Consider the following 23,652-nt stretch of genomic DNA (forward strand, 5'->3'; position numbering starts at 1 on the left):
TACAGAAAAAAAAACATTGTGTCAGTAAAAATAAAAAATTGAAAAATTTCTACGGAATATCTTCAAATTGATCTGCGGTGCTCTGTGCAAAAATTAATTTTAATTCATCAATTATAACAGGCGTCATTTTCACGTTTAATATGCTTACCTTATAATTCTTTTCACTCTGATGACGCTATTAAAACAGTACGTATTACGTAATAGATTCATACTGATTGGACGGAATTCATAGTTACCTTGGGAAGATAAGGCTTTGTAATTTTTTGGCCGATTTTTAAGGTGGAGCTTATGAATTTTCTTAGTCTATTTGCCTAAGTGTAGCACTCAAGCTTAATGATAGAGTAATGACACCCAGACTATAACAAACTACTGCTAGTTCTATAACAGACAGAAGTAGATTACGAGCAATACCTTAAACTTTGGAATTTGCAATCAATTCCTTGGTTTTCGTGATTTCACCATCACCGTAAATGTCTACAAAAAACCCTGTTTTAATCCACCTAGTTGTGTAATGATGCCTTTCTCATATTACTTATACTTTCAAAAATATCACCAGAAGATTTTGTGAAAAATTTTTTTTCCTATCTTTCCTTTTCAAATTCTAAACAGTTATGTCAAGTTGATAAGAATTTAAATTTATTTTGCATCGTCGCACTAAATGATTAAACCCTTTACCCTATGGTTCTGGAACCGAAAATCGGACCCGAAGACTGTAGGAAATTTTATTTGAGCCTGTTTGTATAAATCGATCAAATCATCTCTGAGAAAATTGAGTGAGTCTCGTTTTAAACTATTTGACCACTACTTCTGGTATTTCTGGAACCAGGAACTTGGAAAAATGACGCTCTAAATGACGGTGTGAAATTCAATAGCAACCTACAGGACTACGAGATTTTTTTATGAGTGACATTATTTGACACATACTCAAACACAGACACATACATTGTTCAGCTCGATGAACTGTGTCGAATTATATAGAACATATTATATAAACTTTCTATATGAGAAAGGCAATAAGTGCACTTTTATTGAAAAGCATCGTTATCATGGTCTTGTAATAACACTAACAAGTAGGTACAAATTGATAAAAAAGGATTAGAAATTTACATATTATATTCCTGAAAAATATAAATTTTAATGTGGCAACCCTCCACGCTATACGAAATTGAACAAAGCACACTGTGAATGGAGCAAAGCCGCACGTACCGTCGCGTACCAGTTTTGCATCCTCCTTTTTTTTCGATTATAGAGGTTTTAACATTGTTGTCATTCACCTTCTCGGGCCAGAAAAGTTTTCTGACCCTATGTGCGCGGGGTTGGGAATCGAACCCAGGTGGGCAGAGAGAAAGGCATCGACTTACCCATCACGCTATACCCGTTCCCCTGTATCGTCATTTTGAATTTGAATGTTATGACACTCCTCGCCCTATAACTTCGGAACCGGAAGTCGGATCAGGATGAAATTGCATAGTATGTGTAAAGACAATGAGAGCTTTAATTTGATTAATGAATAGTGGAAAACGGCTCAACCGTTGCTGAGAAATCGACGGGAGTTTCGTTTTTTGGAGATTTTCTTCACTATTATCGGTGCTTTCGGAAGCGGAAACCAGGGACTAGGAGTTTCAAAGTGGTTTTATATATTCACTAACTAATAAGATCCGTCAACTAGATCAATTTAGCAGTAAGTTTTATAAAAATATGCACCTCGATGACGAACGCTTGTGAAAAAATACTCATGAAATTGAAAATTTTCACTAATCGCACTGTAATACAGGAACCGGAAGTTGGATCTGGATCAACTTTTCGGGGACTTTTTAAAGAATTCCAAGACCTGTTATTTGCTTCTTAGTCTGTGAAAATCGGTAAAGAAATTTCCGAGAAAATTGAATGCATATTTTGTCATACATTTTCACATATTTCCTTGTAATTCCGGAACCGAAAGTCTCGATCCAAATGAAACTCAGGAAAATTGTATAAGGTCATAAAACCTTTTATTTGAATCTAAATTTGTGAAAATCGGTTCAGCCATCTTTGAGAAACGTGTGAAACTATTTTTTCCTTTTTTGGTGCATATCCTGTAATTCCGGAACCGGAAGTCACCTCAGACCTCAAGGCTTTTCATTTGAATCCAAGTTTGTGAAAATCGGTTCAGTCATCTCTGAGAAAATTGAGTGACATTATTTGTCACACACACATACACAAGTCGATTTTTAAAGTGATTGCATAACCTTTCTATATGAGAAAGGCAAAAACGTTTCGGGCAGGTACCGTTCAATCTATTATTTTCTACATAATACGATAAAAAATCAAATATAGAAAAACATGTACTGTTTGATGCTTTTTGATTCATTGAAATAAGATCATTTTGACATTGCTTGCAATAATCGATATAAATGGGCTTCCAAAACATGTGCTGGATCGAACTTACTACCAAATACTAATGACTTATCTATGTTTTAAGAATGAAATTGTGAAATAATTATATAGTATCTTGGCATTTGCGAACATTCAATTTTTATTTTGGTGGTTATTCCACCGGTGTGCTTTTTGGAAGATCACACTTGTTTGAAGGACATGCAATGCCCCAAGATATGTCAATGGAGTGAGGTGGCATAACATAGTTTGTAAGAACGATTTTGATGCCAATAGCATCAATCTTTACTGTAATATAAATGGATAGTTTTCTCGAAACATGCTTGAACAGACTCTCAGAATTTCGAGCAATGGCATTTCATTGCAAAACTTGATTTGGAAGTCAATCAAATAAATTTTCTGCTAACGTTTATCGTGTTGATTATTTACATTTTGTTTATGTCTTCCGAATCAAATAAACACACCCATTTATTTCAAAAGGTATCATTTTGTTCGCAAATATACAACTTTGATACCCCTTCAAAATTTTTCATAAACATCTATCAGCATTCCAAGACGAGCTCGAGAAATATTTATCCAAGCTAACAAGTTTGTTCAAATGTTGGTATCAAAATTATCTCTTTGTCAATGCTGAAGCCGTTCATTAGCGATGAAAAATTCGAATACATTTCAACAATATACAAAGCTTATAAATTTCTTAAACGATGTATTCAACAACGCACATTCATAAAAATCCTGAACTCGAAGTTTTACCAACTTCTTCGGTAACCCGAAAAAGTTCCCGTTTTCTAAATCATGATTGCACTTCCCGCATTCGACATGCTGCATCATCAACAAAAATTCGTTGGATGGCAATTTCAGGATGACACGACACAGCCACCCGGTTGCAATGATCAAATAAGACCATTTCTTACTGTTCTCTATAGTAGGAGAATTGGATGCTCCTGGGCTAAAAAAACGTAACTCAGAAAAACCTCGAATAGGAGAGAAAATTACCTTTATCTAACCAATTTACGAGCGTGAAAATAGTGTTCTGTACAGTTGTGCACCAGAGGGAATTTTCCGCGTGATATAAAGTTCTGCAAAAGATTTTTTTGTCAAAGTAAAACTGCTAGTGGAATTTTTCCTCCTTGAAATATTAAATCATCTGTCGGAACTGAATTGAAACTATGTTATAATGTGGGAATCCGCAATTTGTTAGATGATTGATGGTTATGATGTAGATGGTCGATCCACTACGATTTTTACTGCTGTTGGATTCATGAGAAAACGGAATTATACAGCATGTTTGATACGTTTTGAAGTTTAACCCAAACAGTTCGATGGGGCTACCACGTTTGGCATAAAGTCGTTTGGCATAATACCGTTTGGCATAACGCCGTTTGGCATAATAGATATTTGGCATAATGGTTATTTGGCATAATGGTCATTTGGCATAATGGTCATTTGGCATAACAGTCATTTGGCATAACAGATGAACATGCTGCTCAATGGAAATTGTTTTTATTTACTGAAATTTTGTAAGGTCTAATGAGGCTACGCCTCATCGTTTTTAATGACCTGCTGTCCGACCTCGCTGTCGCTCGTTCGGACCTAACTGAGGGATTGCTCCTAGCTTTGGGTAATCCGGGCAAACGCCCGCAACTAGACACAGGTGATTTCTGCGGGGGCGCTGCCCCCCGCAGTGGCCGGCGCTTAGTGCTAGCACTAAGTGAGTTGCTTATATAAAATGACAGAGTGCTATTTACTACAGAATTTTAAAAATAAAAAATAATAATGCTATTTTCCTTGCAAAACATCACTCTATCGAAAAATAAACGAAAATTTACATAAGAATAAAATATTACGAATCCAATTATTATTATGCCAAATGGCCATTATGCCAATTAACTGTTATGCCAAATAACCATTATGCAAAACGGCGTTATGCCAAACGGTATTATGCCAAATGACCTTATGCCAAACGGGCCGCCCCCCATTAAAGCAATCTGCTGCTTCCGCTAGGTACTGATATGTAAGATTTTCTTGGCTCTTCGTAAACAGTTGAGAATTTCAGTTTTATCGGCAGATAATCGACAATTGTAATTTCGGAATAATATTAAGAGCAAACCAGACCCAACGATTAAATAGCATAAGTAGTATTTTTCAAAACTGTTTTGCCTTTCTCATATGCAATCACTGTGAAAACCGACTTTTGAACGAAGGTAAAATTAAATGAAAGGTCTTATGGTCCTATAGACTGCTATTGAATTTTATTCCGCTCCGACTTCCAGTTCCGAAATTACAGGGTGATATGCACCAAAAAATGGAAAAAATTGTCACTCATTTTTCTCATAGACGACTGAACCGATTTTCACAAACTTAAATTCAAACAAAATTTCTTATAATCCCATAGCGAGCAATTCAATTTTATCTTTATGCGACTTCCGGTTCCGGAATTACAAGGTGCAAATCTATTAGAAAATGCGCCTTCAGTTTTCTCGGAAATTTTTCAGTAAATTTTCACAATCTAAGATGCAAATAAAAGGTCTTGAAATTCTTTAAAAAATCCCCGAAAAATTGATCCAGATCCGACTTCCGGTTCCGGTATTACAGCGCGATAAGTGAAAAATTTTCAATTCCATGAGTTCACAAGTGATTGTTTTCACAAGTGATGGCGAAACGAGGTGCAAATTTTTATAAAACGGACTGATGATTTGAGACTACTAGACTTCGGTTTCCGCTTCCGAAACCACCTATAATAATGAAGAAAAGATCCAAAAACGGTACTCACTTCGATTTCTCATCAACAATTAAACTAATTTTCACTAATCATGATTCAAATTAAAGCTCTCATTGTCTTAAAAGATACTGTGTAATTTTATCCAGATCCGATTTTCGGTTCCGAAATTATATGGCGATGAATGTCAAAGCTTTCAAATCGTCATACAAAATGACGATGCAAAACCGCTAAGTGCTGGTACCTCCACCGCCTGGTACCAGAAAACGCCACCGCCTTTGCAAGCAAGCTTTGTTCAATTTCATATAGCGTGCAGGGATGTCACATTTAAATCTATATTATTCAGAAGAAAAATCTGTAAATCTGTACCGGTATATCAAAATTCTTTATTAATAATCTATATATGAAAAATAATAAGAAATTAAATCGTAACGAAATAAAAAAGTTATTAAATCCAATCTGATTTAAAAGTTCTTTTCACTATCTTACAATAACTTACATCTTTCCATCTTATCAGAAGAGATTTTAGAAAACATAAAGAATTACGCAAAATAATTGCACGAAAAGTAAATGTAGATAAACCGTCAGCAGCAGATTGGACCATTTTTAGTGATTACCGTCCTTGATATTTTCGTTTATTTAATTAGTACCCACTTGTTAGTATTATCAAAAAATCATAACAACGATTCTATTCTATAAAAGTAAACTTTTTGTCTTTCTCGTGTAGAAAGCTTATGTAATCACATGAAAAATTAACTAGTGTCCTATAACATTCGACACAATTCATCGAGCTGAGAAATGTCTTTGTGTGCATGTATGTATGTATGTATGTATGTGTGTGAGTATGTGTCAAATAATGTCACTCATTTTTGTCAAAGATGGCTCAATCGATTTTCACAAAGTTAGGCTTTAAAGAGAGATCCTCATAGGTTTCTGTTGAATTTTATCCGGGTCCGACTTCCGGTTCCGGAACTTTAGGATGAAATGTGTTTAAAATTTCGAATCGTCATTTAGTGCGACGATGCAAAATAAGTAAAAATTCTTATTATTTGACATAACTGTTCACAAATTGAAAAATTGAGTTTCTAATATTATTCAAGTATGAAAAAAATTCTTGTCAGAATCTTCTAGTGGTATTTTTGAAAATATGAGTAATATTAGAAAGGCATCATTAAACCACTAAGTGGATTCAATAGGGGTTTTCGTTTAATGCTGCTTTAATAGCTATGTTATAAGCAAATGATAACGGGTGTCTTACACTTTCCAGGGGGACACGATGAAGGTGCTATGGTCGTATGGAGATCGCGATCCAGTTCACGGTAATCTGAAAGATCATGGTAAAAATCGCGGTGCGCGATCAATTCAGTTTCTGGGACCATTGTTCAAAAAACCGTCGAACCCTCAACTGCGACACGATCTCCGACAGTGGGATGTCACTGTGAAGAATGTGTCCATCGATGCGAGTATGGACACTTTGTACTGGTGCAAGATATTAAAGGCACCCACGCTGCGAGAAAAACATCACATTATTGGCTATGAAGCAATACTTACAAGAGAAAGGTAAGTTACTGATTGATAAAAAACATATTTGGGAAAATGAAACTACTAATTTATTTTAATGTGGAACACATTTTTGTTTTCTATATAGCGGTGCAAACTAGAAACTCAAGAAAAATACACGTAGAAATGTGGTCAGGTTTTGAACAATTACAGCTCAGTCAATTTTGTATCAATTATTAGTATTATGTCACCATTTGACTGGAAATATTTCTACGTATTGATTTGAATGTTCATAGCCATGTATTTTTAATTTTATATCATTGAAATGTTGATTAATAGCTAGCAGTGTCCTATTTTGGCTGCAAAAAATCTTCAGCATACCGGATTTCCCTGCCATAGTCGACGGTTTTGAAGGAGTAAACGATATATCTAAGGGAAAGCAGCGCTCTGATTGGTCAATCGAAGCAAAATCAAAGCTGTTGGAAGCACGCGAATCTACAAATAGAAGTGAAATTATAGCTAACGTTTCAGTCTTATGGGTAGCTTGCTGGAGGTAGCTTGTTGCTAGACAGCAAGACGAAAAGTGCCATAAACGATTTGAAGCTTTTATTGGTATGCTCTGATCTTGTGTCATGCAAGATTGGATGAAATCCTATGTTATGTCGTTTCACCTGAGAAATTGACAACTACCCCAGGGTAAATTTTGAGTGCATAAGACTAATTTCTAATTTATATAAGATGAACTCGATTGATAATGAGAAATATTTTATCGCTTCAACCGAAATCGCAAAATGGTAGTAATGGTAGAGAAACGCTATAAAAATAACTGCTTGCATACAAAACTTGAACACAAGCTTGGTGAAGAGAAGCTTAGATATCGATATCCGTATCGCAAGCATGTACAAATCTATAATTGTATACATTTGGGCTATTGATGTAATTTCGTCGGCTACGAAACAAATACAAATCACGATAAATAGAATCTATATTCTGGGTTCGCGTGTTAGGTGTTTATTCCTAATAAGGATCAATCTAAGCATCTTGTGCATTTGCGGAGTCAAAAGTGTAACGATTAATTGAAAATGTCAATCATTGGAAATTTTGGTTGCCTTGATCCACATCAACGGCTCGAACAACCCTATGGGGCTGATCCTTGTAGTTTTTTTATCAGGATTACGCTCTGTCCTATTTCTGCTCTAGTTCATATTCAAAATGCACTCATTATCATATGTCTACATTTCTTGCCCTTTCAAGACAACATGCACACAATCTTTAATTCAGAAAGGTCAACTTTCTAAGAATATTCGGTCAACCTTCCAATAAGAATATCAAAACCGTTACGCAAAATCATGTTTTTCTGCTTCGGAAACTCCAATCATTTCTCTGTGCGTATCAGAGTCGGTTCAGTCGAACTTGTCCCGATTTTAGGGTTATCCTTAGCATAAAGACTTTTTCACCTAGACTTTTCCAATCGGTAACTCAAATACGTCGCTGGAATACGGCACTGCTTTCTGTTGGAAACAGTGTGTTCGGCATACCATTAAGACTACCCTTTGACGTGATTTTTAGAGCAAAAAAAAGGTTTCATTACCGTCTACTGTGTTCTCCGACAACACGACAAAAACATATTTGGGTCAGATGTCAAGGACCGGGACGCACATGCTTCATTAGGTATTAGGACGCGAAAAAAGTCCCCAAAAAATAGCAAACAAGAAGATGTCTTTCTCCGAGCCCTGGCAACTAACATTAATTGAATAGTCAGTAAAAAAATATATTCAAAAAAGTTTAGGAAATCTTTAGGGGGACACTCTAAGAATTGCTTGAAGAAATGGTCTATTTTCATTTTGTACAGAAACGGGAAAAAATAATTACCGTAGTTTGAACATGGTTTTAGAAAAATCAACATTGCGGAGCAATTCATCCAAGGCTGGGTTCTTTCTCGCTTTGCACAAAGTTTTTCCAATAGAGAAAGAATTAGTTGTTCTCTTAAAATGAAACAAAAATATGGCCATGTCAAGACACAATACATTGTTTTTCACTTATGAGAAATAGAATAATGCTAATTCAAGGTGTTGTTTCCATCCGAAAACAAAAAAAAATCACCGTATTTCACAAATATTACTGTAAATCTATAGTTTTAATAATACATATCGCCTTCGTTACAGCTCCACCAAGCAGCCTCTGGTACATCACATGACCTTATTCGAGTGCGCACCGAATTCCTACCCCGGTTCGGATCCCAACTCCTGGGACGTATGGGTTAAAAGCAGTGGAGCAGTATGTAACAGCAATTTGCTAACTCCACGCGATTGGGATTCTTGCATTACACCAGTAGCAACGTGGGGCGTTGGAGCCTCTGGTCAATTTCTGCCAGAACATATTGGCATCCCAATCGGTGGAAATAAAGGAGGAGCCAAATACTATATGCTTGAAGTTCATTACGACAATCCACGGGCTAAACGTGTGTTGGATCATTCCGGATTTCGAATGCATTACACGAGACATGTACGTCAACACGATGCCGGAATGATGATTTCCGGAGTTTCCATATCAGACACACAAATGATCCCACCAGGACAAAAACTATACAGAAATGTTGGAATTTGTGGACCCTCCTGCACCGGTGCAGTTTTTCCAGAGAGTGGAATTAACATTGTTTCAGCAGCTCTACATTCTCACGTTGCCGGTAGGAAAATGAAGTTAAGACATGTGAGAGATGGAAAGGAGCTACCACGAATAGTCGAGGATGACAACTATGACCACAACTTCCAGCAAATTCGTCAGCTCGAAAATGAAACTAATATTATGCCTGGTGACTATTTGATTACGGACTGTGCGTACGAGGTAAGTTTAAGAATATGTTTTTGTGTTTCCATTTTTAAACATTACAAACAAATTTTGGAATTTCAGACTATCGGTAGAAAGCGTCCAACACTTGGAGGCTATTCAACCAAACAGGAAATGTGTTTATCTTTCATCACATATTATCCAAAGATCGATTTAGCTGGATGCTACAGCATGACTCCTGTAAAGGAATTCTTCGAAACATTCGGTGTCTTCCAGTTCTACTCAATGAATATGACGGATGTGGAGAATTTGTTCCTCTACAATGGAAATATACTGGATCTTCTTCCCACGACTGTTTTTCCGAACTTTGCTCCAGGTGGTGATATCGATGATGAACAAAATCAAATTGCTATCAAAGCCCTCCAAAGTGCAAAAGAGTACAGTATCATAGACGAAGAAGATGTACTGTATAAGGAATCCATTCTCAACAAACTAATAATTTCGGATCCCATCGAGTTCCATGATCGAACATTCTTGTCGCATTTAAATCAATTACCTTGGCAGGAACCACTGTTCACTAGACGTGTAGAACAGAGCATTCTAACGGGAAAACATATGACTTTCTGTCGGGTTTCCAATGATTCTATATCAGTGGTATGTATGATTGAATACTGGGTTTATCTCAACAATAATTCGTTATTTTGTTACAGGCCGCAGAAATTTTCAAATATCCCTTATTTGACACATTTGTCAAACCTCCTAGTCACTGTCCTTTCCATTTGTTTGTGGAATTCAACCAGTCATCGGAAGCGAGAAAACTATCCAGCACAAAAGCTCTGGTGTTGCTATTACTGCTATTTTTTCATCGGTACCGTTAATTTTCGACTGAGTCCCTCATGATATCACTAGATACGATCTAATGACATCCCGTGAAATTAGGTACAACGATCGGTGATTCTACTTCTTCACATTATTTAATTTTTCTTCCGTTATTTATTGTTCCTGTACTTATTTAAGTACCACATTCTATCATTTCATATATAATTTATATTTTTTGTAATTTTCCTTGACCTTTGTTCTATCTAAACGCTAAATTATTTTCAGTAACATTATACGCGAATTTCTCACTAGTTTAATGAAACATACCAAAGTTTATCGATAATTTCCGTCGTTAAATGAATAAAAATAGGTTATTCAATTCATATGAAAGAAACTGGAAGACGCTTTGACTATCACGAGCAGCATCTGTATGTTAACAATAATTATGAAACTTGGTGTAACGGGGTATACATCTGTTAACACTTTCTGCTAATAGAACTTCGACAAACATTAGATGCATTAAGCCTTTAAATATGTAAGATACATGTACCTACAATCCACCTGGTAGTCGAACAACTACAAAATTTTATTGATCACGCACCGGTTTTTGTCATCTTAGCTTCCGTAACAGAAATGGTAGATCTAATCTGTAGAAGAAAAAAAGTCAAACAGAGGTGAATTTTCGCGGTTTAGGGTAACAGAAGTATTTTGGCCCACTTTAGGATCGATTTTATTTTGGTCACCCACTTTGTAAAAATATCCACCAAATGTTTTAATATCTTTGAAAAATCCTTCCGCAATAGGTTATTTAATGTGATTAGCGTCCAACTGATGCAACATGGGTTATCTAAGATCGATTGAATCCATTCAGTTTGTTAGGTGGGCCAAAATATATGAAGTGGCCAAAATACCTCTGTTACCCTACCATATAGTAAATATCAGTTGGTGAATTCTAATGAATGCTATTTCAAATTGATTTACAACATTACAGTCATATATTTTCTTATATGTCAATGAAATTAAAATACTTGCAAAGCAATTGTCCTTCACTAATAATAGGCTAGGACATTGCTTGTATCGCCAATAGTTCGGCATAGCTAAAAATTCAATAGCATGATTGTGGTACCTAAAATGTGTTACAAATAATATTACAAAAAAATGGAAATTGAAAATTTCCCAAAACTATTTATTAGAGTGTAAATAAATCAATGTGTTTCAATAATCGTCAGGAAACTTATTCATATAACAATAGATATGTAGAAAATAGTATTCTAAACACTAGTACTGTAAAAATACTCCTGTATTATAAAAGTAGTTTTGAGCATAATAAAGCATGTATAGGAATTCATTAATTACTATTCTTTATACAAACCGAAATGACCAACTGAACCATATAAGCCACACAAATTGGAAGCTAAATGTCTCGTGGTAACTTGCATTCGATGCTCGCTGTGGAAGCTGATCACAGCCGTGGCCAACTATTTGATTGTCGCCTGATCAGCCAAAATGGCCGTCGTGCGTCGTTTCCTTCCACAGAGCACGCAGTGTCGCCTTTTGTTAAGAACAAATTGATTCAAGAGCTATTTCAATACTTGAATCGATTGAGTGAAAACGGATCGGAACTCACTGTGCTATGCGAAGCTCTGGCCCAGTGGACGTTTCGTTTCTTTGCAACTCGTGCGATTTCAATATTTCGAACATTCCAAAAAATTATCTACTCCAATATATTGGGTTAGGCGCCATAAATCTAGATTCCCCTATGTAATACTAATGTAATTGAGCAGCCCGTGAAACCAAAAGTGCCGTCTAATAAAAAATGACACACAACCACCGTAGCTAATAGTAGTTTTTCACTAGAAGCGCTGTCAGTGTCTCCGCACAGTGGGAAATCTAGGTTCACTTGATTTATGGTGCCTCTAGTTGTTGTATGATAAGTGCTGCAAACTCGAATTTTTAATGGTAAAGCAACTTAAATTTTTAAACGTAAAGCAACTATGAATTTGTTTTGACTTTTGCCAGAAGCTTTGGTTCAAGAATCTTATTTTCAAGGAAACTTATTAAACCCAGTTTTCGTTGCCTTCAACAATAATGGTATGACTAATCTACGTGAAATGCTTTCAGCATTCAAAATAATGCTCTCGATGTATCTCTCATATCTCAGGTCACAACTCGCGATAATTGTGCTTTCATTGTTAGTATGACTATGAATGGCAGAGACAGGCAATATGTCTATAATTCGGCATATTTACCGCATAACCAAACAGCACCGAATGTTTTTTGTTTCTCCACGAACAGAAATAAATAAAATTTATCAATTGTTATTTGCTTCAAAGCAAATAAGTTTTGTTTTCACAATCAAGTTTTCGTGCGATTGTGTGTACATTCAATGATAGATTATTTGAAATTCATTAAACTGTTATTTTAAACGAATTTTTAACTGATTATTATCAATATAATGACCGTTGTTCTAAGAATAAATAAGCATTTTCGTTTTGAGTTCAATTTATATTTATTATTGACTGCATTTAGAACGCTCAGTTAAGTACGTATTCGGTATTAACTCCTCTACTACCTTTCCTCGATAATTTCCAATAACTGTTCTGTGAAACCGTTCCCTGGAATGTATGCAAATGTAAGTTCCATGTACTTACATAATTCATAATATACCTTACCTATGAAAGCACTCATTTTGGTATTGCAAAAGTTATTTCCTCGAACGCGTCCATTTTTCCATTTGAATGATGTAGCAAAATGGCCGGTACGAAAAACAATAAATCCTAGCAGAAATAGTCGTAAATATATACAATTCAACTAGTAGCAATGTTTGATTCAATGGCAATATCTTAGGCTGTGAATCATTTCGCGGTTAATTTCAACTTTTGATTGAAATCTGACACTTGAGTGGTTAATCTGTGTCAAGAAGAATTGATATTAGGATTTTCTTTGCAAGATTTTTTTCAGTGTCGGAAAATAAACATGCTTTCAAGCAGGGTTATTTTTGACAGCATCCAAATAGCCGCTCGAGTGTCAGATTTCAACCAAAAGTTAAAATTAACCGCGAAATTGTTCATAGCCTTAGAATCAATGTTCTTTGTCATTTGATTCAAGGACGAAACATTTCATTCAACATGCATTAATTTGAATCTAAGACTCTCCAATTTGATTCAGTTGAATTCAAGAGTCGAAATATTTTATTCATATTATATGTATCTATCTGAATGTATATTTATCCGAAGCAAAAAAAATTGTTCGAACATAATTTTCAATTTGAATCTATACCATGACTTTTTTGATTCAAATACATTTAATGTACAAGCATTTGAATCCATATCTTAATATATTTAAATCTAATATGCATTGCCACACTAAATTTAATTCAAAGAGAGTTTTATTTCATTCAATTTTATTTCTAAAATAGTTTTATTCTATTCAAACAAATGTTTGAAGTTGATTTAAAGACTCAATATATTACAATCTAATAGCGGCCCTTACACGATCATTAAAAGTGTCATTACTAAAAAAGTAATGGCACTTTTAATGATCGTGTAAGGTCTACGAGTTCAGTAATGACACGAGTAATGATGGAATTCCGGATTTTCCATCATTACCAACATTATTTCTTCTTCTTATTTTTTTCTGGAAGTGCTGAATATCTTTAGAACTATACGCGAAAAAATGACAAAGTGTAGATTTAAATTGTTAATATTTCATTAACCTTATTGTTTCAATGGCAAATCAAATTTATTTTCAGCTAAACGAAAATAAAAATATTGCTATTGCTATTGCTGGAGTAGTTACAAATACTCATCATTAATAATGAACGTGTAATGCTAAGAAGTAATGATGTACAGTAATGCAGTAATGACGAGCGTTTGAGCAGAAGTGTCATTACTTAGTAATGACACTTCTAATGATCGTGTAAGGGCCGCTAATGTGTTAATTTTCTCTGCGTGTACAGCTGCAATAGTGGTTTACGACTTATAATCTGCAATGATGTGAATATTCACCGTTTTATTTTCGTCTAAACTTTTGCGAGATCTGTAAGAGAAGAGAAGAACCCTTCGTTATCTGATCATAAGTACATCGTTTTTATCATTTGGACGTGAAATTATATGTTGTTGCATAACGTTATACAACTGTGAACCCTACGAAGAGGGTTTGGCTAGAGTGCCTATAACCACACTCAGAAAAATATTATGGTAACAGTTACTATATAGAGGGCCAACATGACCATGCAAATTTAGTGGTTTTCAACCGACTATTAAATCAGATGATTTTAACAATAGTCAAGTTCATGTTTACTATAAATGGTATCGGCTCTAGAATAGTAATATTGAACAGTGTATCGTATGAATAACTAATACGATAGAGATGGTTCGCCTAACCATGACCGAATCTTTATGCCTTTCTCTATAGAAAGGTATTAGAATTGCTGGAAAACCCGACTTTCGAATGGAGCATCGGAGACCCATAGTGTTATATACCATTCGACTCAGTTCGACGAGATCGGAAAATGTCTGTGTGTATGTGTGTATGTGTGTGCACTTTTAGAAGATATTTGAACGTGCTCAATTTGCTCAGAGATGGCTGAACCGATTTTAACAAACTTGGACTCGTTTGAAAGCTACTATCGGGCCATTGATCAATTTCAAAGATCAAATGGTTGTGACTTTTGGTTCCAGATATATGATGGTATATGTGACGTAACCGACAAAACACGTTGATTTTTACCGCTCTTATACATATAAGGGTGCCAATATTTTGGGATCACCTCTAATTTCGTTAAGCTCTAGTGCTCAAAAGTGTAAGCACCTCGGAAAAACCCTGCATGCAAAATTTGAGCTAAATCGGACATGCGTAAGGGTAAGGGTTTGACAATTTGGTGAAGGTTTGAAAATTTTCGATCTTGAAAAAGCACCATAGGGGGGAGTACATGAAATTTCCAAAATCGAAAATTTTTTTTTGATGCCCAAACTCTTAAAACTGCATGAAACATCGGAATTTAGTATCATCTCAAAAATAATTTTTTTGAAAAGATCAACTTTCTGGGACTTAGAAAAATTCTGAAAAAAAGAAAAGTCCCAAAAAGTAAATTTTTTCAAAAAAAAAATTGTTTCGAGATGACACTAAATCTCGACGTTTCATGCAATTCTAAGCCTTTTGGCATCAAAAAGTTTTTTTCGATTTCGATTTTGTGATTTTTTAAGATATATGAAAATTCCACTAAGTGGACTGAGAAGGCTTTTTTTAGATTAGCATCACTGTTCTCATACAAATAGGCAACGCAAATGTCAAGCACTAATTTGAAAAAATGATGCTGACTGTGTTACATAAACACTGAAGCATGCTTTTGTGAACTACTTGAATCAATCTGAATCAATTGGTGTCAAAATTAGTGTCCAAAATTATTCAATGAAGGTATGAAATATATTTTCATGAGACTGTTATGAAAGAAGAGAAAGGCATTATCACACCACTAGGTGGATTAGGAAGGGTTTTTACATGGTAGTTTTGCTATAACCAGAGTCATGGTATTTTTGACATTTCACTTCTATAGTTATTTCGAAACTAAAAGCAGTTGTTGATTCAACAATGCTGAAGATCAGCAAAACATGAGCTAATGTTGAAAAGTTTTATGAATTCAAATTCTAGAACAAGGACAACAAAATAGTTTTATTAAATTCTATTTTATTTTCGCATCAAATCAAATGATTATATTAATTAGCAACGTATACACGGAGAAACATTGCTTGGTAGCAGCAGTTGATCCAAGGCTCTGTCCGTTGTTTCTACAGCGACCGATAATGAATTTCAACTACGGAAACTAGTAAGACTACAAACTTTACTTACCTGCAAAACCTACCAAATCACACAAAGTCACAATATAGAATATTTTCTTCAAATCAATCACTAATGTGTTACCCACGTACGGAATTTTCTGCTAAATTGCAACTTTATGTGACAGTAACATAGTACAGCCGTTCATTGACAATTTGTATAGTCAGCACAAATGAAACACACAGTCGGTTGAAAAACAATATACGATAATGTGCTTACTACATAAATTCTGTTGATATGGACTACATGAATAGTGTTTTCAGACTTCATAATCGTCTTTTAAACCATGTATCTATTTATGACAACATTATTATATTGTGAACATATTTACATGGTAGCAATAACTATTTCGCTTCTCATATATATCAAGGCTCGAGAGCAATTCCACCTTACTAGAAATTGGGATTTTAACTATTTGTTCTTATATTTGAGATGACTACCATTGTCAGGATGACCATGCCAGAAAAGTCATAAATACAAATAGTTTAGTCAAGTCGTAGTCTTTGTTGTCTAGTAATTTATACAATAAAAATGGTGAATAGTCATATATCATGATTGTTGCTACTATTTAAGCGTATAGTTGAAATGACAATGAAAAACAGGTTACGGTTATCATGGTTTTTTTCTTAGTGCAGAATGACTTCTCATCCGTAATGTTGGCAACAATTCAAAACAATTATGTACGATTCAGACGGTCCGCCTTCTTAAGTCACCGTCACCATCACCGGAACGTCACCTTCCGTCAAAATTAGTTTAAAACTTTCTTTACCGGAACGTTCACACTCTCCGTCCGTCAAGAATTTCCGTGACGGTGACGTTACGTGTGAATGGCTCCATAAGATTGCACGTAATTAATGTTGACGGTGACGGTGACGGAAGGAGCCGAATCGTCTGATCGTACTTTAATCCGAAATGTTGGCAGTGTCGTTAACTTTACACTAGGACAGGACCAGACAACTGGCTAATTTTTCCAGAAAAATATTCCTCTTCTCATTCCGATTGCTCCCGGTTATAAATAATACAAAAAGCTGAAAAGCTTCTCCCCTTATAACATGCGATTATTTATCATTTGAAAACACTTAAACAAATGTTATATCAGTCAAAAATATAGCTTTGAATTCATTTTGATCAGATATTTGTTTTAAAGAAAACGTCTAGTTGATACAGTTTTATTAAAATTTTCTTAAACACTTAATTTTGGGTAATTAAGTTTTGCAGATTTATTAACTAAGGTATTCAACATATTCTATTTGAGGAAAATATAGAGGTATCAAAAGATTTGGTACTATTTTCTAGTACAACCACAGATAACAGATAAACAGGCTTTCATATGAACTGTGTGTAACATTTGCTCAATCAGCGTGGAGAACACTTACAGATGTCACTCACACACTATTTAGGTACCGCTTTCACATGAGCCTCAATTTTTGGTGTAACATTCACTTTACGCTAGATTTTTGTTTTGCTGTTGGTTAAAATGACAAGCTTATTTTTGTTATATTCCGATCGAGTTCTCGTGTGATTTATGCAACATGGAAATAAAATTGTCCTTAACACTTAGGGAAATCGTGTGATAAGTGTTAAAATTGTTTTAGTTGGAATATTTCTATAACAGGCAGGTGGATTTTGTTATCGTTCCGGAACGTAGTGGAACGTTTTGAAAGATCGTGTTTCCAACGTACAGCAAATTTAAAAATTACACAGGATTTTAAAAAATTTTGTTCGAGCCTGTATATCTGTTATCTGTGGTACAACCAACATTATCAATATTCTCGTCCATATCACACTTCGTGATTTCAGGCTTGCTCTTTGTATCATGCATTGATTGTTAAATGTACTCGTATACTTTCCACATTGACAGGACTTAAAAACAAATTGAACTTAAATCCTCTTGAAATCAATAGTTTTAAAAAGATGATCCGAAAACAAAATATTAGGCTTTTTGACAGCTCACTTACAACCACAAATGCAAACGAGATTGGTTTGTTTTAATCAGGAAACGCATGCCTTAAACACGATTTAGTCGATCATTCAACTTCGGTCGACGTAAAGATTAATTTATTGATTTTATTAAGTCGAATATTGCACACGTACCCGACGTTAATACACAGACTAACAGACAGGACACTCAAATTAGATTCTTTAACCATATAAACGGTCATTTCGAATATTCCTTTAGTTGGGACAGTACTCGGATATGTCATGATGGCGCCACATTAGCATATCAAATACATCCTGTCTGTCATCTAGACTGTGTTTATTTTTTTCATTTACCAACCGAGTTGCCATTCATACAGAATTACCTGTAATGTATTGATTTGTATACCTCCATGCGAATTTCATGCAGGATACAGATTAATTACATATTGCCAAAACTATATACAGAATTGTGCCTACTTCTCATCCTACAACGCAATACAAAATCGAACCCGTTTTGTTACAATATTTACTTGCTTCTGGTCTTAATTTCGGATGGAAATTACCAGCACAATAAAATATAGTCTAGATGAACAACGTTGAGTAAAATAAATGTTTACTTTGCAACATCGCTAAAAAAGTTAAATATATTATCAACGTACTCCAATAATTTATTGTGACGATTCATTATCAAATATTTTGATGAAATCAGGCAACCCTGTAAGCAGCTGATCGGTGTTGACAAACGAGGGGAAACCAACTAGTAAAAAAACTTTTACGTAACACAAGGGGTGTACCGATAATAAATAGTTCGCGCAGTACAATATAGGTGGAACTAGTGCATCACGAAAAATGATTTTGATAACAATTTACTCATACTGTCATGTCTGTTAGTCTGTGGTTAATATGTTCCGTGAACTTGACGTAGTGTCCCTCCATATGAATTGCTTACAATTAATATTGTTGCTCAGTGACCGTTCCATGCCTGTTATAGTCGCCTGATGCTACGTGTGAATCGCTTTTACATATTGTTTTGTTTTCATCAGAAAACGTTTTGGCTTCCCATTCTTCACTAGGACCGCCGTTCATTTTTCATCGGGCGTAGAAACCTCAATGTAGTATCAAGTAGAGTGCCTATAACCAGAGTGCCGACATCTCATCCGTAATTTTGGCAACAATTCAAAACATTCCATTAGCTTTACATTGAATTGACAGGTCGTTTGCTCGTTTGGAACTGGGAGCTGTCATTCCAAACGAACAGCTGTCGCCACTCTGATTATAGTCACTCTAGTATCAAGTTACATTGTTGCCGACAGCACTGACAACACTTTTTCCACCACCCTGCAGTATTGTTAATTTTAACAACTTATACTTGCATATTAGAGATGGTCGGGTATCGGGTATTTTACCCGAAACCCGACCCGTACCCGTACCCGACGGGTTTTTGGTCGGGTACGGGTAAAAATTTTTATTTTCAATCGGGTGCGGGTCGGGTACGGGTAAAAAATTTTACTGCTCACTCGGGTACGGGTAAAAAAATTTACCGCTCACTCGGGTACGGGTCGGGTACGGGTAAATTTTTTTTTCGGATCGATTACCCGACCATTTGTACTTCACATAAATATGTTTACACGTTGACGAGATTTTTTCATTGCAAAACAGTTCTTCCGAAAAATAATCAATTTGATTAAAGGGGTTTTGACATTCGCGCCTAGGACCAGACCTGTCAACTGGCATCTTTTTCCAGAAAAAAACATTTTTTTCTTCATGAAAAGTTATGTGAATATTTCCCGCCCTACTTTGTTTATAACATATTTAATAAGACACACTGCCTTAGCTCTATGATGTTGCGGTCGGAATCTACTTTTCACGTAGGTTTTAATGGACTGCCATTTTAAAGCTGTTTAATGCACAATCCAGTAAAAATTATTTGATTCATATACTGCGCATACTCGCATATCAGTCTCATATCGATTTTCGCCAATTTTGAGTTAGCTTGAGGAATGGAGTCTTTCCTCAATATACTCTCAGAAATTGCAATAAAAGTTGAGGGTTTGTTCAGTAAAATATAAAAAAATATCAACTCATTTCTGTGTCCCATATGCTAAAGTACCCGCATATCAGTCCCATTCAGTGCAAAGTTTCAATAATTTCATTTGTTGCAATATTGGAACAGCAAAGGTGTATTACCGATATTTCATGTAATAATACCAAGATTTAGCATTAGGGAGCAAATCAAAGTCTTGGCATTACATTCCTTTCGTGGAATTTGGCCTTTCTGTTTCAACAGACTTCGCAGCCGATTCTTAGCGTACAGAATCATTGCTTGGCTAGTACTATGAATCCTACTGACACTAAGAATCCTTCCAGGTCGAGGCTCGAACATACGACAGCTGGCTTGTAAGACCAGCGTCCTAAGCATTGAACCGCCAACCCGGGACCAGCATTAGGGAGCACAATAAATAAAAAAATTTCGGAAATAAACTTTTTGATCGTCTTTTTCTCAACATGCTGATTTCCCATATGGGACTGATATGCAAGTATGGGCAGTATATAAAATGTAGTGTAGTACTCATATCACATTCAGATACCAGAAAACTGTTATTTTAAATATTGGTTAGAGATTTTCAAAATTTTCATAAAAATCATTGGGATTCTTACCATAAAAACATGAACATTTAATTCAGAAAATCTGCATAGAAGTTCTTATTATTCTGCACTTCTGGGTGGTGTCACCTCACTTTAAATAACACCGATTGATGGCACAGCAAGTTGGGCTATATTGCTAGTTAATTTTCGTTTCTTTTCACTGGACTACAAGTGAAAATCTCGATGCGTGACAACGTGGAGTTGCAAAAGTGCGGATGAAAATCTTTTCTCGCGAAATACTCAAATTTTCACCGTGTTCACTCGTTGAGGGTTCCACCGGTTCAATGGCTGTAAAAACCACCAGCTACCGTTGTCACCCGGCGAACGACCTTGCATGGTTAAAACCGGGTTTAAATAAACGCTATAAAAAATAAAAAATAAACCACCAGCTACCGATAACATCGTGGGTGTGGGTTTGTGAGGCTTACAAAACAGGCATAGTTGACAGATTAATTTAAATCAAAATCATAATTAATTTTGCTTTGTAGTAAAAAATTGTAACCAAAAAAATTTCCTACGACTGTTCAAACTACTTGCACTTGAAGGACTCACTGTTCACCATGTTCAAAATTGAATTTTTCACACCGGGAATACACGTACATTGTTTGATTCTTTGGTCAATTCACGTAAACGAACTGATAACACACTATTCATTTTAGGGGATGTTCGCATAACATTCATTTTCGTCACGTATAATATTCAATTCGACATTTGGAACTATTTTACGTGATTTTTCAAGTGATTCGAATGTGAATTTTCATTTGTGTGTCAAGATAATGAGCACGCTTACTTATAGTTCTAAAGAATTGGATCAAAAGTCGCACTGTTTCGTAAAAACCATACCTACCCAAAATTGAGTACAACGGGTATTACGACATATTGGGTAAATATGCTTCTCGAAAAATTTGAGTAGATATTATTCGCTTTTGTTGACATTTGTAAATGAAAATAAAGTACCAAAGACATTGGAAATCTACAGGGTCCGCCATCTAACATTTATTTTTGAACTAGCGGTTATTTCGACATTGGTAACCTAAATGTCACTTCTGATTTGACAGAAACTTAGTTGTATCCTTCCGCTGAACGAAAATGGTTGTGTATACGCTTGAGGACCGCGTGGAAATAGTGCAGTTTTACTTTCAAAATCATGGTAATGTTGCGGAATGTGTGCAAAAAGTCATCTTCTCGGATGAGGCACATTTTCATCTCGGCGGGTATGTTAATAAGCAAAATTGTCGCATCTGGGGACGGAAAACCCGCACGTCATCATGGAGGAGCCGATCTCAGAGAGTGACGGTTTGGTGCGGATTTTTGTCTGGCGGCATCATTGGGCCTTTTTTCTTAGAAAATGAGGCAGGAGCCGCCGCCACGGTCAATGGCGAGCGGTACTGCGTCATCATTAGCGATTGGTTCTTCCCGTTACTTGAAGAGGAAGACTTGGACACCTTTTGATTCCAACAAGACGGCGCTCCGTGCCACACAGCCAACGCTACGATCGATCATCTGTGCACAGTCTTCGAAGATCGAATTATCAGTCGAAATTCGGATGTCGTTTGGCCGCCTCGGAGCTGTGATTTGACACCGTTAGACTATTATCTTTGAGCGGCTGTCAAAGATAAGTGTTATGTGGACAAGCCAGAGACAATTCAAGCCTTGAAGGATAACATTCGTGCATCCATAGCTGAAATAAAGCTGCATACAATCGAAAATGTATTAAAAAGCTGGACCGACCGTATGGCGTACTGCAAGGCCCGCCGAGGCAGCCATTTGAATGAAATTATATTCCACAATTACCCGGAAGGATTGTCGGGTCGGGTACGGGTACAGGTAATTTTTAATCGGGTACGGGTCGGGTACGGGTAATTTTTATTTATTATTGATCGGGTACGGGTCGGGTACGGGTAATTTTTTAAATTTTCAATCGGGTACGGGTCGGGTACGGGTAAATTTTTTTGCTCATCACTCGGGTACGGGTCGGGTTCGGGTATAAGAATTTCTATACCCGACCATCTCTATTGCATATGTCAATTTCAACCAATAACGAGCGGGTTCGAAAGTGGTTCTCGAAATGGATTAACAAGTGTCAGGTCCTGTCCTAGGCTTTACATTGTAATTGACAGGCCGTTTGCTTGTTTGGAACTGGAAGCTGTCACTCCAAACGAACAACTGTCGTCACTCTGGTTATAGGCACTCTAGGTTTAGTGACTAGATTTTATGGGTGCCAGATTATACACTCTTACCAGCCGCTACCTAATATTGAGTCAAAACCTACCCAAAATCAACTAAAGTACATCTTCCCAATTTTAGGTAACTAGTGATGACCTCAAAATTTAGGCAAAGGTAAGTTTACCCAAGGTGTTATGCCATGGCAAAGCACGCTGTCCATTTTTTACGATCAAGTCGAAGTATGAGTAGATAACGACCTAATTTTGGGTAGCTTATAGATGATCTCAACAATGAGTGATTTCTCCTCAGAAAAATATGTAAACTTCATTTTCAGTGTAATTGGATGAATAAAAGGGTTTGACACATTCACTCAAAGTTTGCAGCTTATGAAGATACTTGTCCACTTCGAATCATTAGAGCTATAAATGGAAATCTTTGGTGCTGAATTCAGCGATGAATAGCGGCCCTTACACGATCATTAAAAGTGTCATTACTAAGTAATGACACTTCTGCTCAAACGCTCGTCATTACTGCATTACTGTACATCATTACTTTTTAGCATTACACGTTCATTATTAATGATGGGCATTTGTAACTACTCCAGCAATAGAAATAGCAATATTTTTATTTTTGTTTAGCTGAAAATAAATTTGATTTGCCATTGAAACGTTAAGATTAATGAAATATTAACAATTTAAATCTACACTTTGTCATTTTTTCGCGTATAGTTCTAAAGGTATTCAGCATTTCCACAAAAAAATAAGAAGAAATAATGTTTGTAATGATGGAAAATCCGGAATTCCATCATTACTCGTGTCATTACTGAACTCGTAGACCTTACACGATCATTAAAAGTGTCATTACTTTTTAGTAATGCCACTTTT

The 23,652-nt window shown here is 35.8% G+C and overlaps 1 protein-coding gene across 1 annotated transcript in view; it reads left to right on the forward strand.

Annotated features, from left to right (window-relative positions):
- LOC131436546 (MOXD1 homolog 1) overlaps positions 1 to 11,546 on the forward strand; it is a 76,043-nt gene extending 64,497 nt beyond the window's left edge. The window contains exons 3-6 of the mRNA XM_058605308.1: positions 6,360 to 6,652; positions 8,758 to 9,436; positions 9,503 to 10,033; positions 10,090 to 11,546. Coding sequence (XP_058461291.1) covers positions 6,360 to 6,652; positions 8,758 to 9,436; positions 9,503 to 10,033; positions 10,090 to 10,257 — 1,671 coding nt within the window. The 3' untranslated portion in view covers positions 10,258 to 11,546. The remainder of the gene's footprint in view (positions 1 to 6,359; positions 6,653 to 8,757; positions 9,437 to 9,502; positions 10,034 to 10,089) is intronic.
- Positions 11,547 to 23,652: the final 12,106 nt, after the last annotated feature.

The sequence above is a fragment of the Malaya genurostris genome, chromosome 3 (assembly GCF_030247185.1).
Source record: "Malaya genurostris strain Urasoe2022 chromosome 3, Malgen_1.1, whole genome shotgun sequence".
NCBI classification, from domain to species: domain Eukaryota; kingdom Metazoa; phylum Arthropoda; class Insecta; order Diptera; family Culicidae; genus Malaya; species Malaya genurostris.